This window comes from Microcaecilia unicolor, chromosome 2 (assembly GCF_901765095.1).
Source record: "Microcaecilia unicolor chromosome 2, aMicUni1.1, whole genome shotgun sequence".
Lineage (NCBI taxonomy): Eukaryota > Metazoa > Chordata > Amphibia > Gymnophiona > Siphonopidae > Microcaecilia > Microcaecilia unicolor.
This window is the reverse complement of record NC_044032.1, coordinates 154,293,631-154,316,499: the sequence shown is the minus strand read 5'-3', so window position 1 is coordinate 154,316,499 and position 22,869 is coordinate 154,293,631. Positions and strand designations below refer to the sequence as shown.

General features: G+C 50.8%; 1 protein-coding gene across 1 annotated transcript in view; it reads left to right on the top strand.

Moving 5' to 3' along the window:
- The window catches only part of CHD1 (chromodomain helicase DNA binding protein 1), a 560,349-nt gene that overhangs the window by 457,142 nt on the left and 80,338 nt on the right, over window positions 1–22,869 (top strand). Inside the window, 1 exon segment of the mRNA XM_030193417.1 lies at window positions 1,207–1,338. Coding sequence (XP_030049277.1) covers window positions 1,207–1,338 — 132 coding nt within the window.

The window sequence follows — 22,869 nt, the reverse complement described above, 5'->3', positions numbered from 1 at the left end:
TCATGGAGTGGAGGAGTGGCCTAGTGGTTAGGGTGGTGGACTTTGGTCCTGGGGAACTGAGGAACTGAGTTCGATTCCCGGTACAGGCAGCTCCTTGTGACTCTGGGCAAGTCACTTAACCCTCCATTGCCTGCCGCATTGAGCCGGCCATGAGTGGGAAAAAGTGTGGGGTACAAATGTAACTAAAATAAATAAATAAATAAAATTTATTACATATAGAAATTGTATCTCCTTCGCACTCCCTGATGTAACATTTATCCAGTCAATATTGGGGTAATTGAAATCACCCATTATTATAGCGTTGCCCAATTTGCCAGCTTTCCTAATCTCTGTAAACGTTTCTTCTTCATATATCTGTTTGTTCTGTCCCGGCAGACGATAGTACAGCCCTACAAGAATACTTCCCTTCACGCATGGAATTTCTTTCATAATGATTCCATTCTATCTGTGTCATGAGAAATGTTTATTTTATTTGACTCAATTCTCTCTTTAACATGTAGTGCAACTCCCTCCTCACCAATTTGATTCTCACTGTCATTACGATACAATTTGTACCTTGTTTTTATTTATTTATTACATTTGTACCCCGCGCTTTCCCACACATAGCAGGTTCAATGTGACTTACAATTACAAGTTTGAATGAGAATATTACACATTGATATCCTCTTTCCACCAAGTCTCTGAAATGACTATTATATCTTTTTAGTCATTTAGTGCTATATATTCTAACTCTTCCATCTTATTTTTTAGGCTTCTAGCATTTGTATACAGGCACTTCAAATTGTGTTTTTTCCTGTAATCTACAATCTGCTTAGAAGTTGAATGGGATAATGTGCATCCTTTATCATGCTCTCTAATTAAGCATTCCTGGCTTACTTTCAGCATTGTTGAAACCTCTCTACTGGGATTCCCTAAATGTCCTGTTTCAATAATATCCTTCCCTTGGATACTCCACACTGAACAATGCGCTCCTGGGCGACTGTCGGCTCCCCCCCCCCCCCCCCCCCCCCCCCCCATTCTAGTATAAAAGGTGCTCTATCTCCTTTTTAAAAAGCGCCAGCAGCCTGGTTACATCCTGGTTAAGGTGGAGCCCATCATTTTGGAACAGTCTCTCCCTTTCCCAGAATGAGCTGGTAGTACCAGTAAAATGATGAATGTAGAGAATAGTTCTGTAAAGTGATATTGAGTTTTAATGTTTATTTGTAGGGAAATTCAAAGAGAAGAAAAGCAAGAATTAAGAAAAACAAAATAGTAAAAATCATGAAGGTTAAAGAGGAAATCAAAAGTGGTTCATCTCCATCATTTGAAAAATCTGATGAAGAAAGGGACAATGACAAAGTAAGTATATGTTAACAGATCTCTAGGCTTATTGCTTCTTCAGATTTACTTCTTCAGTAATATATTACCAACCTTTTTCCTAAGAAAGTAGCAGCTGATAGAGTACTAATATGTAAATAAAAATGCAAAAACGGAGATAACTATTGTATATGTAACATTATGTCTCATAACAGCAAAACTAGGGGTCCTTTTACTGGTAAGCACTAATGCCACTTACTATGCAGCAAAATTCGGTATGTGGGGTGTGCTCAGGCATACCATGGTAATTTTGGCATCTATGCCAAATCTGGGCATATTTTTTGGGAGGGGGTGATGAGTAGGTGTGCCCAGCGCTAATTGGATAACACAGCTACATAACTGCATCAGCCCCAGAGTCAGTTTTTCTGAATCTTCCACTTTGTTTTTGTCTAAATGTTTGTTTCTAACTTATAGTCTCATTTTTGTTTAATTAGTTTATGGTCTTTCTGTCTTTTGCATTTGCAACTGAGGTAAGGAATTCTGTTAATATATAGGTTCCAAGTAGGAATTTGTAGTAGTCCAGCTTGTTCTCTTTCCTAGCTGGAGTTATAGTTTTTATGGGTAGGGTTTTGCAGTTTTCATGGACTTGATGTTGATATAATATAACAAGCTTCTGAGTGTCCTTTTGCAGTGGATGGGAGTTTATGATGCTTCCTAGAATTTGAGTATAAATTTTATTTTTGTATACTGAGTTGTAAAGTAAAACATCCTACTTCCATATCATCAAGCTGATCAATCCATAGACTGGTGGGTTGTGTCCATCTACCAGCAGGTGGAGATAGAGAGCAAACTTTTGCCTCCCTATATGTGGTCATGTGCTGCCGGAAACTCCTCAGTATGTTCTCTATCTCAGCAGGTGGTGGTCACACACAGCAGCAGCTCTGGCTAGGCCTCCAAGCCTAATTCTTAGGTTTTGTTGAGTGCCTGGGGTTGAGGGCTCTTTTGAGCAAGTGCAAACCTGGTGGTGCCAGGTCCCTCCTTTTCTCCCCCCTCCCGCTGGCTCCGTTAAAAAAAAAAAAAAAAAATTTTTGAACGTCCTTAAAGGCGTTTATTTCGACGTTTATTTAAACGTTTATTGCAGCTACTCACTGGGACACCAGGTCGTTACAGCTCGGAGCGGCAAGCAGGTAATTTTTACCTTTTTATAGCGGGCAGGGGGTTCCCCGATTCTTCTCCTCGTGGCATATGGCGTCGGAGGGCGATGGCGCAAAGAGTCGCTCCCCGGATCGCTTGAGCGCTTCTAGAGGGGATGCGGGGGTCTTAAAGCCTGATTCGCCCTTGTTGGGTGACAGTTTCGTGACCGATGAATGTCCTGGTCCTTCATCCGGCGTGGCGGTTTTTCCCGCCATAAACGCCCATCCCCCGCTCCTCGCCTCCGCCATCTTGGCCGGCCACGCGGCTCGGACGGCTTCTTCTTGGGCCGCCCTTGAGGTTGGAGACATTAATGCCATGAACGCCCTTAATTTGGGCGACGGCACAAAAGCGGCTAAAGTTAAGCGCCGTTCTTCCCGCGCGGCTCCTTCGCGGAGTGTCGCGCCGGACGCCATTTTGGATGCGCAGCATGTCTCTCCCCCGCTCTTGCGAGCGCCGGTTGAGGGTGCGTCTAGGGCTGTAGCCCAGGCTGCGGAAGTGCACAGTCTGAGGGGTTTCTCCCCCGATTTTGTTTTGCTGCTGCATCAGGCCTTCCTTATGCAAAACGCTGCCCCTGCTCCCTCGTCTGGTAAAGAGGTTGAGGTTTCCAGAGGTAAACGCCCTCGGGTTGATTCCCAGGCCTTGGAGGACTTTGTCTCCTCCGATGTAGATGATGGCAGCGTATCTGAGTTCTCCCAACGGTCCTTTGCGGATTCCTTGGAGGAGACGGATCCCCGCTCGGATGGAGCGGATGACCCCTCTGCAGCGCGGCTTTTTAGCTCAGAGGATTTGCCCAACCTGTTGATACAGGCCATGGACACTTTGAAGATTTCCTCTCCGGAGGACGTCTCTCCCTCAGCCCCTGTTGGCTCTGCCATTATGCTGGGGACGAAGCGCCCGCCTAGAACCTTCCACGTGCATGATGCCATGCACACCTTAATTTCGGCTCAATGGGATGTCCCTGAAGCGAGCCTTAAAGTGGCTAGGGCTATGTCCCGCCTCTATCCTTTGACTGAAAGTGAACGTGAGGCCTATCTGTGGCCTACCGTGGATTCTTTAATCACTGCGGTGACTAAGAAAATGGCGTTGCCGGTGGAAGGTGGCACGGCCCTAAAGGACGCCCAAGACAGGAGATTGGAGGCGGCCTTAAGGTCGTCCTTTGAGGCGGCTGCTTTAAGTTTGCAGGCCTCAGTTTGCGGCTCCTATGTGGCCAGGGCGTGCCTGACTATGGTGCAGCGGGCTTCCCCCTCGGATCATTCCTTGAGGGCTGATTGGCCGGCCCTGGAATCGGGCTTAGCCTATTTGGCAGACTTGCTGTATGATGTCTTGAGGGCCTCAGCTAAGGGCATGGCTCAGACAATCTCTGCGCGGCGGTGGCTTTGGCTGAAACATTGGTCTGCTGACCACGCCTCTAAATCCCGCCTGGCTAGATTGCCTTTTAAAGGCAAGCTGCTCTTTGGGATCGAGCTGGACAAAATCGTGACCGATCTCGGCACGTCTAAGGGCAAGAAGTTACCAGAGGTCAGGGCTCGGGCTAGTACTCGTCCCGGTACCTCCAGAGGACGGTTTCAGGAAGCCCGTCGGTACCGCCCGGGCAGGTCGGGTTCCTCTGCCCCCTCTTCCTTTAAGAGGAATTTCTCCCCCAAGCAGCATTCCTTTCGCAGAGACCGCCGTCCCGGAGGTGCTCCCTCCGGTCCTCCCCTAGGGTCTCGTACCCAATGACGGGGCCTTGGTCCACGCCCCAGTGCAGATTGGAGGACGGCTGTCCTCGTTTCTGGGCGAGTGGACCAGGGTAACTTCAGACGCTTGGGTGCTGGAAGTCATCAGAGACGGCTACAAGCTAGAGTTCTGCCGACCCTTAAGAGACGGGTTTGTACTCTCTCCCTGCAAGTCTCCGGTCAAAGCTGTGGCAGTGCAGCAGACTTTGGACAATCTGATCTGCCTGGGGGCGGTCGTTCCGGTGCCAGAAAGTCAGCTTGGCAAGGGGCGTTACTCCATTTACTTTGTGGTACCAAAGAAAGGAGGTTCTGTCCGGCCTATCCTCGACCTCAAAGGGGTCAATCGGGCCTTGAAAGTGCGGCACTTTCGCATGGAGACTCTCCGCTCTGTTATAGCGGCAGTGAAGGCAGGGGAGTACCTGGCATCCTTGGACATCAAGGAAGCATACTTGCATATTCCCATCTGGCCTCCTCATCAACGCTTTCTGCGTTTTGCAGTCCTGGGCCGACACTTCCAGTTCAGAGCCCTCCCGTTCGGGTTGGCTACTGCTCCGCGGACCTTTTCCAAAGTAATGGTGGTCATCGCGGCCTTCCTGCGAAAGGAAGGAGTACAAGTCCATCCTTATCTGGACGACTGGTTGATCCGAGCCCCCTCTTATGCAGAGTGCGGCAAAGCTGTGGACCGGGTAGTTGCTCTTTTGAGCTCCCTGGGATGGATCATCAACTGGGAGAAAAGCCAGCTGCGCCCTACTCAGTCCCTGGAGTATCTGGGAGTTCGATTCGACACCCAAGTGGGCAGAGTGTTCCTGCCAGACAATCGGATTGTCAAGCTTCAGGCTCAGGTGGACCAGTTCCTAGTAGCCTCTCCTCTTCGGGCTTGGGACTATGTGCAGCTGTTGGGCTCTATGACGGCCACGATGGAAGTAGTGCCCTGGGCCAGGGCTCATATGAGACCACTACAACAATCTCTGCTGCAGCGCTGGACTCCGATGTCGGAGGATTATGCTGTGCGCCTTCCCTTGGACCCAGCAGTGCGCAAGGCGCTGAGCTGGTGGATGCAGACAGACAAGTTGTCTGCGGGAATGCCTCTGGTGACCCGGAGTGGATTGTCGTCACGCCGGACGCCTCTTTGTCGGGCTGGGGAGCCCACTGCTTGGGAAGGACAGCGCAGGGGCTCTGGTCTCCTGCAGAGGCAAAGTGGTCTATCAACCTCCTGGAACTCAGAGCCATTCGGTTGGCGCTTTTGGAGTTCATCCCGGTACTGGTGTTGAAGCCGGTACGGGTCCTGTCGGACAATGCCACGGCTGTGGCCTATGTCAACCGCCAGGGAGGTACCAAGAGCGCCCCTCTAGCCAAGGAGGCTATGAATCTATGCCAGTGGGCAGAAGCGAACCTGGAGCAGCTGTCAGCGGCCCACATTGCCGGAGTCATGAATGTCAAGGCGGACTTTCTCAGTCGCCATACCTTGGAGCCCGGAGAGTGGCAGCTATCTGCTCAGGCGTTCTTGGACATCACGAAGCGCTGGGGCCAGCCGAGCCTAGATCTGATGGCGTCATCAGCCAATTGCCAACTGCCGCGCTTTTTCAGCAGAGGACGGGACCCTCGATCCCTGGGAGTAGATGCTCTTCTCCAACAGTGGCCGACTCAAGAGCTTCTCTATGTGTTCCCGCCCTGGCCCATGTTAGGCAGGGTGCTAGACCGGGTGGCAAAGCATCCCGGCAGGGTAATCCTGGTGGGTCCGGATTGGCCCAGACGTCCCTGGTATGCGGACTTGATCAGGCTCTCAGTCGACGATCCTCTGCGGCTGCCAGTGGAGCAGGGCCTGTTACATCAGGGTCCCGTGGTGATGGAGGATCCCTCCCCCTTTGGTCTTACGGCCTGGCTATTGAGCGGCAGCGTCTGAGAAAGAAGGGCTTCTCAGACAAGGTCATCGCCACTATGCTGAGAGCGAGGAAGCGCTCTACTTCTACTGCTTACGCCAGGGTTTGGCGTACCTTTGCAGCGTGGTGTGAAGCAGGCTCACTTTCTCCCTTCACTGCTCCAATTTCTTCAGTGTTGGCGTTCCTGCAAGAAGGTCTGGAGAAAGGCCTGTCGCTCAGTTCCCTTAAAGTCCAGGTAGCGGCTCTGGCTTGCTTCAGGGGCCGCCTGAAGGGTGCTTCCCTGGCTTCGCAGCCAGATGTGGTGCGCTTTCTCAAGGGAGTTAATCACCTGCGCCCTCCTCTGCACTCAGTGGTGCCTGCGTGGAATCTCAACCTGGTGCTAAGAGCATTGCAGAAGCCGCCTTTTGAACCCTTGTCGAGGGCATCTCTGAAAGACCTGACGTTGAAAGCAGTCTTTTTGGTGGCTATCACTTCAGCCAGAAGAGTTTCCGAGCTCCAGGCGCTCTCATGTCGAGAGCCCTTTCTGCAGTTCACTGATGCAGGAGTGACTATTCGCACAGTGCCTTCCTTCCTGCCCAAGATTGTTTCTCGCTTCCATGTGAATCAGCAGCTCTGTCTCCCTTCCTTTCGTAGGGAGGACTACCCAGAGGAGTACTCTGCTCTTAAATATCTGGATGTGAGACGAGTCATCATCAGATACTTGGAAATGACCAATGATTTCCGGAAATCGGATCATCTGTTTGTCCTGTTTGCAGGTCCTCGTAAGGGTCTGCAGGCTGCTAAGCCTACAGTGGCAAGATGGGTCAAGGAAGCCATTGCAGCGGCTTATGTGGCCGCGGGGAAGGTGCCGCCTATCCAGCTGAAGGCTCACTCCACTAGAGCTCAGGCGGCCTCGATGGCAGAGGCCGGGTCCGTCTCCTTGGAAGAGATATGCAAGGCGGCAACTTGGGCTTCGGCTCATACATTCTCCAAGCATTACCGCTTGACTGTGGCTGCACGGGCGGAGGTCCGGTTTGGAGCTTCAGTGTTGAGGTCAGGGATTTCAATGTCCCGCCCTGGGTGAGTACTGCTTCGGTACATCCCACCAGTCTATGGATTGATCAGCTTGATGATATGGAAGGTAAAATTATGTATCATACCTGATCATTTTCTTTCCATTAATCATAGCTGATCAATCCATAGCCCCTCCCAGATATCTGTACTTTTATTCTGGTTGCATTTCAGGTTCAAGTTTAGTCTTCAGTTACTTCAGAAAGACTTCGTGTTCAAGTTTTTTCACTTGGATTCTTCAAGAGTTGAGACGAGTTTGTGTTACAGTGAGCTGCTGCATTCCTCTCCCCTCCGTTTTACGGGGCTGGATTGAGATTTAAATTCTGCCGGCACTCCCTCCCGCTTCGTGCGGCTGTAGGGCAGCTTTGTACCCCTCCCGCTTCGGCGGTGTTAGGGTCAGTCAGCTCCTCCCGCGGTTGCGGTTGCAGGATAAGCCAGATCCCCCGCATCGGCGGGTGTGGTGTCCCTCCCCCGCTCCGCGGGGATGAGCTGGACGGATTCCCCTCCCCCACTTGTGTGGGGATGAGCTGGGTTAATTCCCCTCCCCCGTTTCGGCGGTGGTGAGCTGGGCAGAGTGTCCCTTCGTGGGTGTAATTCTCTAAGTGCTGAGTCCTGCGGATGGAGCTTTGATATCGACATACTGAGGAGTTTCCGGCAGCACATGACCACATATAGGGAGGCAAAAGTTTGCTCTCTATCTCCACCTGCTGGTAGATGGACACAACCCACCAGTCTATGGATTGATCAGCTATGATTAATGGAAAGAAAATTATCAGGTATGATACATAATTTTACCTTCTTCTCTGCACCTGTTGTGAGAGATTTTGTGGTTAGTGTGGTAATGTTCTATATGAATAAATACCCTTACCGGACCATTATTCAAAGGCAATCATACGTTCGTCAGCGAATGCATAAAGTAGCTTATCTGTGTGTTCTCAAAAATATATACAATTAATATTCCTGAGGCAGAGGAGGGTTAAATGACTTGAAAAGCAAAGCGAGCCCACGATCATGAGGAGCTGAGTGGGTTTGACCCAGGCTCCCCTGGTTCTCAGCCTGTTACTCAAACCACTGTACCAAAAATATGTCACTATGACTGTATATTTTCCAAACTCTTTCTTAATATGAGAATTTAAAACCTTGAGTGAAGATGATCTTCTGAAAGGGAAACTTAATCTGGACTGGTCTGATACCGCTAAAGGAAAATAGCAATTAAGGAAGATCATTGCTCTAGATTGTCATATGGTTTTAAGTGAAAGAAAAAATGGTTGATGTGATGGAAAAGACCTAGATCCCCCTTTTCCTGTCCCATACAAAAACTGCTTGAATATCATCTATGTCTGAGAGTCATGTTTAAAAAACAACTTCATTAGGTTTCTCCTTAATATGATTGGCACTTATTAACATTTAAAAGGAAGATAGATCTCTGTACATGGTGAAGTTCACTTTGTGGACTTGCCTTTTTTGAAGCATACCATCAAGCCCTCCACTGTGTCTTGGGAACTCAGTGTTGTTCAAACACAACTGATGAAAACTTCCTTTAAGCCGTTAGACTCTTACAATGTATAATATCTGACCTTGAAGGTTTTATGTTTGGTGGTGGTCACGTTAGCTCACAGTTAGTGAGCTTCAGACTCTAGTCACTGATCTACCCTATGGCAAGTTTTTCAACAATAAGGTCATTTTGCATATTCATCCTGAGTTTGTTCCTAGGGTGGTGTAAAATTCAATTTTAATCCGATCATTCCTCCAAAATGTTTCCTTTGGGCCACACACCCGTACACCAGTGAACATGTCTTCCATACTTATGATTGAAGACAAACGTTAGTTTTCTCCTTGAAGTGAACTAAAGCCCTTAGAGAGTCCATTTAAATTTTTGTTTCTTTTAACCCCAAGAGAAAACAAAAAAAAGCTTGCCTGGAATAGTGTGATGTTCTACAAGTTGACACTTTGGTTATTCTCTCTCCACTCCCCCCCCCCCTCCTTTTTTTTTTCCCCTAGAAAGCTACCTTTAGTTAAGAATTTCCATTTGAGCGACTCATCACCCTGCTTGATAGCAAAGAAAAATTAATTGCTGTATTTGGTGTTCTCCGAGGACAAGCAGGCTGCTTGTTCTCACGACTGGGTTGACGTCCATGGCAGCCCCTCAAACCGGAAGAAAAAACTCGCGGGAGGTCCCGCACGCGGGCATGCCCACCGTGCATGCGCGGCCGTCTTCCCGCCTGTGCGCAATCGCTCCCGCTCAGTTTTTTCGATTTCCACGCTGGAGAGAGACGCGTTTTCGTCCCTCTCCGTGTCAGCCCCGGAAAATCGTTTTGCGGCCTAGTCCGCGATTTCTTTTGATTTTCCCCCTTTTTCCTTTCTTTAAAAAAAATTCCCTTTTGTTGAGTTTTCTCTCTTTTGTTTCGCTTCGTACGATTTCTTTATTTTTATGGTGTTACTTTTTACCACCACCATCGACGGTTTTGACCTCACCGACGCGATTTTTCCGTCGATGTCCTCGAAGGTCCCGAGCGGATTCAAGAAGTGTGGTCGGTGCGGCCGGCAGATCTCGCAGACCGATCCTCACGCTTGGTGTCTCCAGTGCCTCGGTCCGGAGCATAATTCCAAGGCATGCACCTTGTGTCTTGGCTTTAAAAAAGCGGACGCAGGTGGCGAGGCAAGTTCTTCGGGACCGTCCTTTTGGAACTTGCGCCGGCACGTCGACGGCATCGGTGTCGACGGCCAGGACTTTGGTATCGGTACTGATGTCGACGTCTTCGGCGCCGACTATGGCACCGACCCCAGGAGTACAGGTTCCCTTGGGTCGACGACCTGCCAGCGACGGCGGCGGTGAGCGACCGAGTGGGCAGTCTGCCCCTGCCGCTCCCGCTGCTCAGGGCCATCGGGACCGAAACCTGTCAGATCCGACCCCCAGAGGGCGCGGAGACTCCACCTCCTCGTCCATGCCGCGGAGTGCCAATGACGGGCATCGAAAGAAAGTTGCAAAGAAGTACTGTCATCAGTCGCCCACGGCGCATGGGACTGACAGCTCCGGGACATCGAGAGACTCGATCCCTAAGAAGCGCCAATGCCGGGAGGAGCACTCCCCCTCTATTGAAGAGGTGTGGATGCGCAGGTCGTCGGGTACCCCAGTACCGTCTCCTGGACCCGGGCAGCTTCGAGCACCGACGCCCGCATCGGCCCCCCAGCCTCTCCCGACAGCGGGCCTAGACGAGTGCCTCCGAGCCATCCTCCCAGGTATCCTGGAGGGGCTGATGCGCCAGGCCTTGCCGGCACCGGGGGTTCTTGCGCCCACGGTGCCGTTGATGGAAGCGTAGGCTGGCTCTGGCCCTGTGATGCGGTCTTCGACACCGGTACCGCTTGTGGCACTGGTCTCGATCGCCACTCAGGTGGAATCGATGTCGATGGAGGGAGCTTTGTCCCCGCCGGCGCGGGAGTCCACCTCTCGGTACCATCATCGAGGACGTGGTTCTTCGGGGTCGAGACGGGCCCGGTTGTGGTCTGAGCTCAGAGAGCTCATGTCCGACACCGAGGAGGAGGCCTCATGGGGGGAGGAGGAAGACCCCAGATATTTCTCCTCCGAGGAGTCTGCGGGTCTTCCCTCCGACCCCACGCCTTCACCGGAGAGGAAGCTCTCGCCTCCAGAGAGCCTCTCCTTCGCCTCTTTTGTCCGGGACATGTCTATTAGCATTCCCTTCCCAGTGGTCACCGTGGATGAGCCGAGGGCTGAGATACTCGAAGTCCTCGACTATCCATCACCACCTAGAGAGTCTTCCACGGTACCGTTGCACAATGTCTTCAAGGAGACACTGCTTCGGAACTGGTTGAAGCCCTTATCTAATCCCACCATCCCTAAGAAAGCGGAGTCCCAATACAGAGTCCACACAGACCCGGAGTTGATGCGGCCTCAGCTGCCATATGACTCAGCGATCGTGGACTCTGCTCTCAAAAGGGCAAGGAGTTCGAGGGATACCGCCTCGGCGCCCCCAGGGCGGGAGTCTGGCACTCTGGACTCGTTTGGGAGGAAGGCCTACCATTCTTCCATGCTTGTGACCACAATCCAGTCATACCAGCTCTACACAAGCATCCACATGCGGAACAATGTGCGGCAACTGGCGGACCTGGTTGACAAGCTCCTCCCGGAGCAGTCCAGGCCTTTTTAGGAGGTGGTCAGGCAGCTGAAGGCGTGCAGAAAATTCCTGTCCAGGGGTATTTATAACACCTGTGATGTGGCATCCAGAGCCGCGGCCCAGGGTATAGTGATGCGCGCAGACTCTCATGGCTGCGTGCCTCTGACCTGGACAACCGGACCCAGCAACGTCTGGCAGATGTCCCTTGCCGGGGGATAACATTTTTAGCAAGAAGGTCAAGCAGTTGGTGGACCAACTGCACCAGCGGGAAACCGTTCTCGACAAGCTCTCCCACCGGGCGCCTTCAGCATCCACCTCCACAGGTGGACGTTTTTCCCGGGCCCGGCAGGCTGCACCTTACGCTTACAGCAAGCGTACGTACAACCAGCCTGCCCAAAGGCCTCCTCAGGCACAGGGACAGTCCCAGCGCGCTCGTTCCCGTCAACAGCGTGCGCCTAAGCAGCCCCCTGCGGCTCCACAGCAAAAGCAGGGGACGGGCTTTTGACTGGATCCATGGGAACATAGCCGCCATCAAAGTAGCCGTGCCAGACGGCCTGCCGGTCGGGGGGAGGTTGACAGTTTTTCACCAAAGGTGGCCTCTCGTAACCTCCGACCAGTGGGTTCTCCAAATAGTGCGGTGCGGATACACCCTGAATTTGATCTCCACCCCACCAAATTGTCCACCGTGAGCTCAATCCTTCAGCTCCCACCACAAGCAGGTACTTGCAGAGGAACTCTCCGCCCTTCTCAGTGCCAATGCGGTCGAGCCCGTGCCACCCGGGCAGGAGGGGCAGGGATTCTATTCCAGGTACTTCCTTGTGGAAAAGAAGACAGGGGGGATGCGCCCCATCCTAGACCTGAGGGGCCTGAACAAATATCTGGTACAAGAAAAGTTCAGGATGCTTTCCTTAGGCACCCTTCTCCCCATGATTCAGAAAGACGATTGGCTATGCTCCCTGGATTTAAAGGATGCTTATACTCACATCCCGATACTGCCAGCTCACAGACAGTATCTGCGATTCCGTCTGGGGATACGTCACTTCCAGTATTGTGTGCTGCCCTTTGGGCTCGCCTCTGCACCATGGGTATTCACGAAGTGTCTCGTGGTGGTTGCGGCGTACCTGCGCAAGCTGGGGGTGCACGTGTTCCCGTATCTCGACGATTGGCTGGTGAAGAGCACCTCAGAGGCGGAAGCTCTTCGGTCCATGCAGTGCACTATTCAACTCCTGGAGCTGCTGGGGTTTGTAATAAATTACCCGAAGTCCCATCTCCAGCCAGTCCAATCTCTCGAATTCATAGGAGCTCTGCTGAATTCACAAACGGCTCATGCCTATCTTCCCGAGGCGAGGGCTTAGAACCTTCTGTCCCTCGCCTCCCAGGCCAGAACGTCCCAGCAGATCACAGCTCGGCAGATGTTGAGACTCCTGGGCCATATGGCCTCTACAGTCCATGTGACTCCCATGGCTCATCTTCACATGAGATCAGCTCAGTGGACCCTAGCTTCCCAGTGATGCCAGGCCACCGGGAATCTAGAAGATGCCATCTGCCTGCCCATCAGTTGTCGCAATTCGCTGCGCTGGTGGACGATTCGGACCAATTTGACCTTGGGACGCCCGTTCCAAATTCCTCAGCTGCAAAAAGTGCTGACGACGGATGCATCTCTCCTGGGGTGGGGAGCTCATGTCGATGGGCTCCACACCCAAGGGATGTGGTCCCTCCAGGAAGCAGGTCTTCAGATCAATCTCCTGGAGCTCCAAGCAGTCTGGAACGCGCTGAAGGCCTTCAGGGATCGGCTGTCTTCCCAAATTATCCAAATTCGGACAATCAGGTTGCAATGTACTACATCAACAAGCAGGGGGGGGCACCGGATCTCGCCCCCTGTGTCAGGAGGCCGTCAGGATGTGGCGATGGGCAGGCCAGCACGGCATGCTTCTCCAAGCCACGTACCTGGCAGGCGTAAACAACAGTCTGGCCGACAGGCTAAGCAGACCCATGCAACCGCACGAATAGTCGCTCTATTCCAGGGTGGTACGCAAGATCTTCCGAGAATGGGCACTCCCTCGGTGGACCTTTTCGCCTCCTAGACCAATCACAAGGTGCCTCAATTCTGTTCCAGACTTCAGGCACACGGCAGACTAGCGTCGGATGCCTTTCTCCTCCATTGGAGGAAGGGCCTCCTGTTTGCATATCCTCCCCTACCTTTGGTGGGGAAGACCTTACTGAAGCTCAAGCAAGACCACAGCACCATGATTCTGATCGCGCCCTTTTGGCCCCGTCAGATCTGGTTCCCTCTTCTTCTGGAGTTGTCCTCCGAAGAAACGTGGAGATTGGAGTGTTTTCCAACTCTCATTTCGCAGAACGACGGAGCACTTCTGCACCCCAACCTTCAGTCTCTGGCTCTCACGGCCTGGATGTTGAGGGCGTAGATTTTGCTTCATTAGGTCTGTCTGAGGGGGTCTCCCGTATCTTGTTGCCTCTAGGAGGGATTCTACTAAGAAGAGTTACTTTTTTAAGTGGAGGAGGTTTGTCGTTTGGTGTGAGAGCAAGGCCCTAGAACCTCTTTCTTGTCCTGCGCAGACCCTGCTTGAGTACCTTCTACACTTGTCGGAGTCGGGTCTCAAGACCAACTCAGTAAGGAATCACCTTAGTGCAATTAGTGCTTACCATCATCGTGTAGAGGGAAAAGCCATTTCTGGAGATCCTTTAGTCGTTCGATTCATGAGAGGTTTGCTTTTGTCAAAGCCCCCTGTCAAGCCTCCTGCAGTGTCATGGGATCTCAACGTCGTCCTCACCCAGCTGATGAAACCTCCTTTTGAGCCACTGAATTCCTGCCATCTGAAGTACTTGACCTGGAAGGTCATTTTCTTGGTGGCAGTTACTTCAGCTCGTAGAGTCAGTGAGCTTCAAGCCTTGGTAGCTCATGCTCCTTATACTAAATTTCATCATAACAGAGTAGTCCTCCGCACTCACCCTAAGTTCCTGCCAAAGGTGGTGTCGGAGTTCCATCTTAACCAGTCAATTGTCTTGCCAACATTCTTTCCCAGGCCTCACACCCGCCCTGCTGAACGTCAGTTGCACACATTGGACTGCAAGAGAGCATTGGCCTTCTACCTGGAGCGGACACAGCTCCACAGACAGTCCGCCCAACTGTTTGTTTTTTTCGACCCCAATAGGAAGGGGGTCGCTGTCAGGAAACGCACATCCAATTGGCTAGCAGATTGTATTTCCTTCACTTACGCCCAGGCTGGGCTGACTCTTGAGAGTCATGTCACGGCTCATAGTGTTCGAGCCATGGCAGCGTCCGTGGCTCACTTGAAGTCAGCCATTATTGAAGAGATTAGCATGGCTTTGACGTGGTCATCTGTCCACACATTCACATCACATTACTGCCTCCAGCAGGATACCCGACGTGACAGTTGGTTTTGGCAGTCGGTGCTGCAGAATCTGTTTGGGATTTGAATCCAACTCCACCCTCCTGGGCCCGGTTTTTATTTTGTTCAGGCTGCACTCTCAGTTAGTTGTTCTTCGTAGGTCAATTTCTGTTATGTCCTCGCCGTTGCGAGGCCCAATTGACCCTGTTTGTTGTTTTGAGTGAGCCTGGGAGCTACGGATACCCCAGTCGTGAGATCAAGCAGCCTGCTTGTCCTCGGAGAAAGCGAATGATACATACCTGTAGCAGTTGTTCTCCGAGGACAGCAGGCTGATTGTTCTCACCTACCCTCCCTCCTCCCCTTTGGAGTTGCGTTTTTTCCTCATTTCTTTGCTTGTCATTTAACTGAGCGGGAGCGCACGGGCGAGAAGACGGCCGCGCATGCGCGGTGGGCGTGCCCGCGGGACCTCCCACGAGTTTTTTCTTCTGGTTTGAGGGGCTGCCGTGGATGTCAACCCAGTCGTGAGAACAATCAGCCTGCTGTCCTCGGAGAACACCTGCTACAGGTATGTATCATTCGCTTTCTCGTTATACAGCAGGATGATGTTTCACAAGTAGCTTTTCTCCACACCTGTTGTAGTTTGTTTAGCTGAAACATTAAGAGTAAGGGAACTTGCACAATATCAACTGTGCAAGAACAGCTTCTCCTTGTTGGAACCATCAGATAATGATACCCACTTAGCATCGGCAGATGAATCCAGAGATAGAGAGCACTAAATTGAACTCTGTCTTATAGGACGGTATCCCTCCTGGTCAGTCAGGGTATCTCTGTCTCCTGCAGGCGGTAGATGGTGCTTCACAAGCTCCTGGTTTCATCTTTGGTTCCAGCTCCTGTTCTGGGTTTCCCAGTTCTTTTGAGCTTAGGGGTGCCTAGGTTGACTGGTGCCCGCTTTATGGAGTTCATCAGGTCCCTCCCCCACCATGTGCCCCATTCCAGCCCATTTATCTCTACTCCTTCCTCTCAGAGTGATCTTTCATTTGAAAAAAAGCAAACAATCCTTAAATCCATTTCTTGGAGAGAGTCACCTGCAACTTTGTGCTGTCGGGGGCTGTGCTGTGGAAAGGGGGCAGGGTGGCACTTGCGGTTTCACTTTCAGTTCGGTATGTTGGGGGCTGAGTCGGTGAAACGCTGCTCCCACTATGTGAAGCAGTGAGCAGTGTCAGGGTAGTGTTTGGGTCCTTGTTCAGAGTCGGAGGGAGTACTTCCTGAGGAGACATTTTCTTGCGCAGAGGTTTCCCTGGCATGCATTCTGCCCTCAGCACATGCAGTCCCATGCGTGTTTTTCTCAGAATGCAGCCTTGGCCATCTTGTCTCGGAAGCCCAAGTCGCCCATTGTTGCAGCATTCAAGGTGCAGGGTTTAGGATCGCTCCCTCGGGTTCTGGGCTGTTTCTGTCTACTCAAATAGCAGGTAATGGAACAAGCTCTTCTTCTGGGGTTTCTATGAAGCATTTTTCTCCAGAGTGTGTTCTGCTCCTTCATCAGGCCTACCTACTTAAACAGTCTCATCACCAGGGGGCTCCTTCTATCTTACCTCTCCAGATAGACCCCTTGCAAGCTGCATAGCCTCTGCAGGGTGATCCCTTGGCTAAGAGAAGATGCATAGATGCCATTCCTGAGGCATTGGGTACTCAGCCTCTTCTTTATAGGATCCTGTTCCTGAAGCACTGGATGACGTGGTGAGGATCTTTAACAGGGAGGAACACCCTGCTTTCATTATGAAGGCATTGCAAGCACCTAATATTTCCAGTGGTAAGGACCCAGTTCTGGTGACCACCAATCCGAAGATGGCTAGCACTAGGCTGATGCCTAGGGCCTTCCCAGTCTATGAGGCTATTTAGGAATGGTGGTCTACGGGTGTCCAGGGCTATGTATAAGCTTTACACTATTGTCCAGAATTAACTGGACAACTTGCTGGAGTCATCTTTGAAGATGTCCTTTGAGATTTTGGCGCTCTCGTTCCAGGCGGCCATCTGCAGCTCATATGTGGCATGGGCTTGCCTCAGTTGGGCACAGCAGACACCTTGGTGGCACCCGGAGAGCAGTTGTCTTTGGCGTTCCCGAGCATGGAGACTGGTCTCGCGTATTTGGCGGATTCTCTCTATGACTTGATCAGGGTCTTGGCCAAGCAAATTATTATTATTAACATTTGTATAGTGCTATGGCACTGGCTGCCCATCACTCGTTATGACTACGGCACTCGACAGCAGATGTTGCGTCTAAGCAGCATCTTACTAAATTGCCTTTCAGACGTCATCTCCTATTTGACAATGATTTTAGAGAAACTGGTTAACGATTTGTTGGACTCCAAAATCCTGCGCCTGCCAGAAGACAGACCAAAGTCATCCTTTTGGTCTATTCAGTCATGTCCTCACCTGAAGGATGCTGGGTGGTATAGTCCTGGTTGTTTGCATTTTTCTTCCTCTTCTGCTTATGTACCTAGATGACGGTTTCAACTATGATAGTCCTTTCGCTCAGATAAGCGACCTACCAGTCAGAGTACTGGGGCTGCTGGCATCACCAGACTTCCGCAACGATGGGAACCCCATCCACTCTTCAAAGGAAAAAAATGAGAGGGCATTTATCTCTCTCTTACGAGGAGTGGTCCAAAATTACTATGGACCAGTGTGTCCTAGAAATTATCAGAGAAGATTACTAAGAGTTTTCCTCTCTCATCACATATTTTCTTTGGAGTCCTTTTGCAATGTACCAGCAACGCTGGTGCCAACTCACAAGCTTGGGCATGGCTAGTACTCCATTTACTTTGTGGTCCCGATGTTGGACCTCAAGAAAGTCAATCAGTTTCTTCGTATCCAGCATTTTCATTTGGAGACATTGCAGTCTGTTTTGGCTGCTGTTCAGTTAGCTGAAAAATCAACCTTCATAAGTACAAAAGTAATGCCATACTGGGAAAAGACCAAAGGTCCATCGAGCCCAGCATCCTGTCCCCGACAGCGGCCAATCCAGGCGAAGGGCACCTGGCAAGCTTCCCAAACGTACAAACATTCTATACATGTTATTCCTGGAATTGTGGATTTTTCCCAAGTCCATTTATTTTTTGTTACATTTTGTACCCCGCGCTTTCCCACTCATGGCAGGCTCAATGCGGCGGGCAATGGAGGGTTAAGAGACTTGCCCAGAGTCACAAGGAGCTGCCTGTGCCAGGAATCGAACTCAGTTCCTCAGTTCCCCAGGACCAAAGTCCACCACTCTAACCACTAGGCCACTCCTCCATAGCGGTCTATGGACTTGTCCTTTAGGAAACCGTCCAACCCCTTTTTAAACTCTGCCAAACTAACCGCCTTCACTACGTTCTCTGGCAATGAATTCCAGAGTTTAATTATGTGTTGGGTGAAGAAATATTTCTCCTATTTATTTTAAATTTACTACACTGTAGTTTCATCGCATGCCCCCTAGTCCTAGTATTTTTGGAAAGCGTGAACAGATGCTTCACATCCACCTGTTCCACTCCACTCATTATTTTATATACCTCTATCATGTCTCCCCTCAGCCCTCTCTTCTCCAAGCTGAAAAGCCCTAGCCTCCTTAGTCTTTCTTCATAGGGAAGTCGTCCCATCCCCGCTATCATTTTTGTCGCCCTTCGCTGCACCTTTTCCAGTTCTACTATATCTTTCTTGAGATGCGGTGACCAGTATTGAACACAGCACTCAAGGTGCGGTCCCACCATGGAGCGATACAACGGCATTATAACATCCTCACATCTGTTCTCCATACCTTTCCTAATAATACCCAACATTCTATTCGCTTTCCTAGCTACAGCAGCACACTGAGCAGAAGGTTTGAGTGTATTATCAATGACGACACCCAGATCCCTTTCTTGGTCCGTAACTCCTAATGTGGAACCTTGCATGACGTAGCTATAATTCGGGTTCTTTTTTTCCCCACATGCATCACCTTGCACTTGTTCACATTAAACATCATCTGCCATTTAGCTGCCCAGTCTCGTAAGATCCTTCTATAATTTTTCACAATCCTCTCGCGAGTTAATGACTTTGAATAACTTTGTGTCATCAGCAAATTTAATTACCTCGCTGGTTACTCCCATCTCTGAAACATTTATAAATATATTAAAAAGCAGCGGTCCTAGCACAGACCCCTGAGGAACCCCACTAACTAACCTTCTCCATTGTGAATACTGCCCATTTAGCCCCACTCTCTGTTTCCTATCCTTCAAGCAGTTTTTAATCCACAATGAGGCGTATTTTCAAAGCACTTAGCCTTACAAAGTTCCATAGGTTACTATGGAACTTTGTAAGGCTAAGTGCTTTGAAAATGAGCCCCATAATAGGACCTAATTCTTGTGTCTGTGCCTATGAACTTCCAAATCAATATTGTAATTCCTTACTCTGGAATTTTAATATCACTATATGGAGGAAAAGACCTCGGATGTCCTGGCTTGGCAGCAAATGTAATACCTTAGTGCCAGCTCATACTGGACCCCAGTCATATCATTGGTCAGAAACCTCCAAATACTTCTTACTTAAATTTTCAATAATTTTTAATCATTTTTGTTTGATTATATTAAAGTGCACTGTGACTTCTCCCAGTGGGTTCTTCAAGTAGTCCGTCTTGTTTATGCCCTCAATTGGTATCTCAAATCTCCAGATTGCCTACCGAGAGCTCATTCGTTCAGTTCTCAGCATAGGCAGGTACTTCTGAAGGCCCATGCGGTCAAACCCATTCCACCAGGGGAAGAAGGGCAGAGATTATTCCAGGTACTTCCTTCTGCAAAAGAAAACAGGGGAATTGTTTCCCATCCTAGTCCTAAGGGCACTGAACCAATACCTTCTCCAAGAAAAGTTCAGGATGGTTTCCCTGGGCACCCTTCTCCCAGTGATTCAGAAAAACGATCGGCTATGCTCTGTGGACTTAAAGGATTTATATACTCACATCCCAATACTTCCCACCCACCGGAAGTATCTTCGATTTCAGCTGGGAACACCTCCCTTTCAGTACCGCGTGTGATCTTTTGGTCTTCTGTCAGCTCCGAGGGTCTTCACCAAATGTCTAGCAGTAGTTGCAGCATCGCTATGCAGTCTGGGAGTTCATGTTCCTGTATCTCAAGAATTGGCTGATGAAGAGCACCTCGGAGGAGGGTGCTCAGGAGTCCATGTGTATGACTTATTGGGCGCTCGATCTACTAGGGTTCGTTTTAAACTACCCCAAGCCCCATCTCCGCCCCTTTTCAGTGTTTGGAGTTCATAAGAGCCCTGCTCAATACTCGGACAGTTTGAGCCTACCTTCTGGACACGAGAGCAGACAATCTTCTCACACTTGCATCCAAGGTTTGCGCCTCTCAGGTCACAGCGCGGCAGATGTTGAGATTGTTGGGCCACACAGTTTCCACAGTGTATGTTACATCCATGACGTGTCTTCACATGAGATCAGCTCAATAGACCCTGGCTGCTCAGTGGTATCAAGCCACGGTGGAGTCTGCAAGATGTCATCCAAGTGTCCCCAGAGCTTGTACGCTCCATTCAGTGATGGCTCCTTCGATCCAGTTTGACTCTGTGACTTCCATTCCAAATTTCTCTGCCACAAAAAGTGCTGACGATGGATGCATCTCTCCTGGATTGGGGAGCTCATGTAGATGGGCTTCACACTCAAGGAGTTTGGTCCTCCCAGGAAACAAACCTTCAGATGAATCTCCTGGAGCTCTGGGCAATCTAGAATGTTCTAAAGGCTTTTAGAGATCAGCTATCTCACCAAATTGTTCTCATCCAAACAGCCAGAGTGCATTACACCAACAAGCAGGGGGGCACCAAATCACACCCTCTGTGTCAGGAGACCATCTGGATGTGGCATTGGTCTTGCCAACATGGCATGTTCCTTTCAGCCACCTATCTGATGGGCAAAAACAATATCCAGACTCAGCATCTTGACTGGAATTGCAACTCGATCCAGACTCAGCATCTTGACTGGAACTGCAACTCGATCCAGACTCCGCATCTTGACTGGAATTGCGACTCGAGACACCCTCTGCCTCCTGGCAGGGACGGAACTTTAACTGAGGCTTGGCAGAACACACCCTTTGGACAGGGATCGGAGGCTCGATCTGAAGCGCCACTCGAACTGGCCTTCGGAGCTTGCTTGGAGGTACCCTCAAGACTGGAAACGGAGGTGCCACCTGAACCACCGTGTGGACTGGCACCGGAGACTTGGTTAGAAACCCCCCTCGAACTGGACTCAGTGGCTTGACTGGACGGGTCACTTGGACAAGAACCGGAGACTCGACCCGGAGTGCCACTTGCACAGGTCTCGGAGACTCCGTCAGAAGCACCCCTCGCACTGGACTCAGAGGTTTCAGAGGGCGTGCCACTTGAACGAGGACTGGAGGCTCGACCTGGAGCGCCACTTGCATAGGAATCCGAGGCTCCATCGAAAGCCTCCCTCGGACTGGCCTCGGAGACTTAAGTGGCATCGTTACTTGGACTGGAATTGGAGGCTCAGTCTGAAGCATCCCCTGGGCTGGACTCAGGCTCCTTGGTGGCGTCACTACTTGAACTGGGGTCAGGGGCTTGGTAGGAAGTACCCCTCGGACTGGCTTAGGAGCTTGGCTGGACTTGACGTCCCGAACAGGAACTGAACTGCGAGGGGCACCCCGATTGTTCTGTACCACCTGCTGGGGAGCCCCAAGCGTGGGGCTTCCACAGCGTATTCGTTCAGCCTCCGCTTCTGGAGTATCCCACAGGGCTGGCTCCGCGAGAAGTCTGTAGCGGTATTTATAAACCTGAGTCAAAGAATCAATATCCGAAACTGGGCTATGGCGGACCCTACACCTCTGGAGACGCTTTCTCTCAGCTGCCGCTTCCAAAGTATCTCTCAGGATTGGATCAGACAAAAGTCTCTTCCGGTAGTCGCGGAGGGTCACAAAACGATTCACAGAAAAAATTGGGTTGATATAGGGATCTGCCCACAAATTAAGGACTACCTCCGGATGGTTCGTGAGGAACTCGAACATTAACGGTAGTCCCCGCTGGACGGATGATCTTGCCGGACTCATGGCCTTTGCATCCTGTCGCGTGCTCGAGGACCTTGGCAACTGTCTGGCTTCTTCCCCGGGAGCACTGGGTTTGTGAGTCCGTGGGCCACTACCGTGGAGCGGCAGTGGCAGGCAAGATCACCTCCAAGGTAGAGATGAGACAAAACTGGATCGGAACCCCGGACTGGAGTTCTACACAGGAATACTCGGAACTGGAACGCACCGGACGGGTGCGCACTGGAATATGGGGCCCGCTGGACTGGAACACACTGGAGTGGCCCCCCTGGACTGGAACATACAGGAGTGAAACCCGCTGGACTGGAACACACTGGAGCGGAACCCACGGGACCGGAACCCGCTGGACTGGAACACCCTGGACCTAGGCTTCACCTACGCTTGACCACCTTTCCCCGAGGGTTGAGCCCTCAGGTTCTGGCAGCCGGTAGGACTTACAGGAAAACCCGGAACTGGAACTTGCAAGCAGGAACAGCAGGAATGAAGATCCAGGAGTGCCCCCTGGCACCTAGGCGAAGGCAAGGCAGACAGGCAGGGACTGTCCGGGATCTGGCAGTCGGCAGGTTTAAACACAATGACTAGTAAATTGTACCCAGGCTAATAGGAATGCTATACCCAGGCAAACCAGTCATACACAAGAAACATACACAGAGCAAACTCAGGAGACTTAGTAAAGCTATACACCAGCTAACAACAAAGCTATGCCCAAGCTAACAAGTCATGCACTGGAAACATACACAGAGCAAACTCAGGAGACTTGTAAAGCTATACACCAGCTAACAACAAAGCTGTGCCCAAGCTAACAAGTCATGCACTGGAAACATACACAGAGCAAACTCAGGAGACTTGTAAAGCTATACAACAGCTAACAACAAAGCTATGCCCAAGCTAACAAGTCATGCACTGGAAACATACACAGAGCAAACTCAGGAGACTTGTAAAGCTATACCCCAGCTAACAACAAAGCTGTGCCCAAGCTAACAAGTCATGCACTGGAAACATACACAGAGCAAACTCAGGAGACTTGTAAAGCTATACACCAGCTAACAACAAAGCTGTGCCCAAGCTAACAAGTCATGCACTGGAAACATACACAGACCAAACTCAGGAGACTTGTAAAGCTATACACCAGCTAACAACAAAGCTGTGCCCAA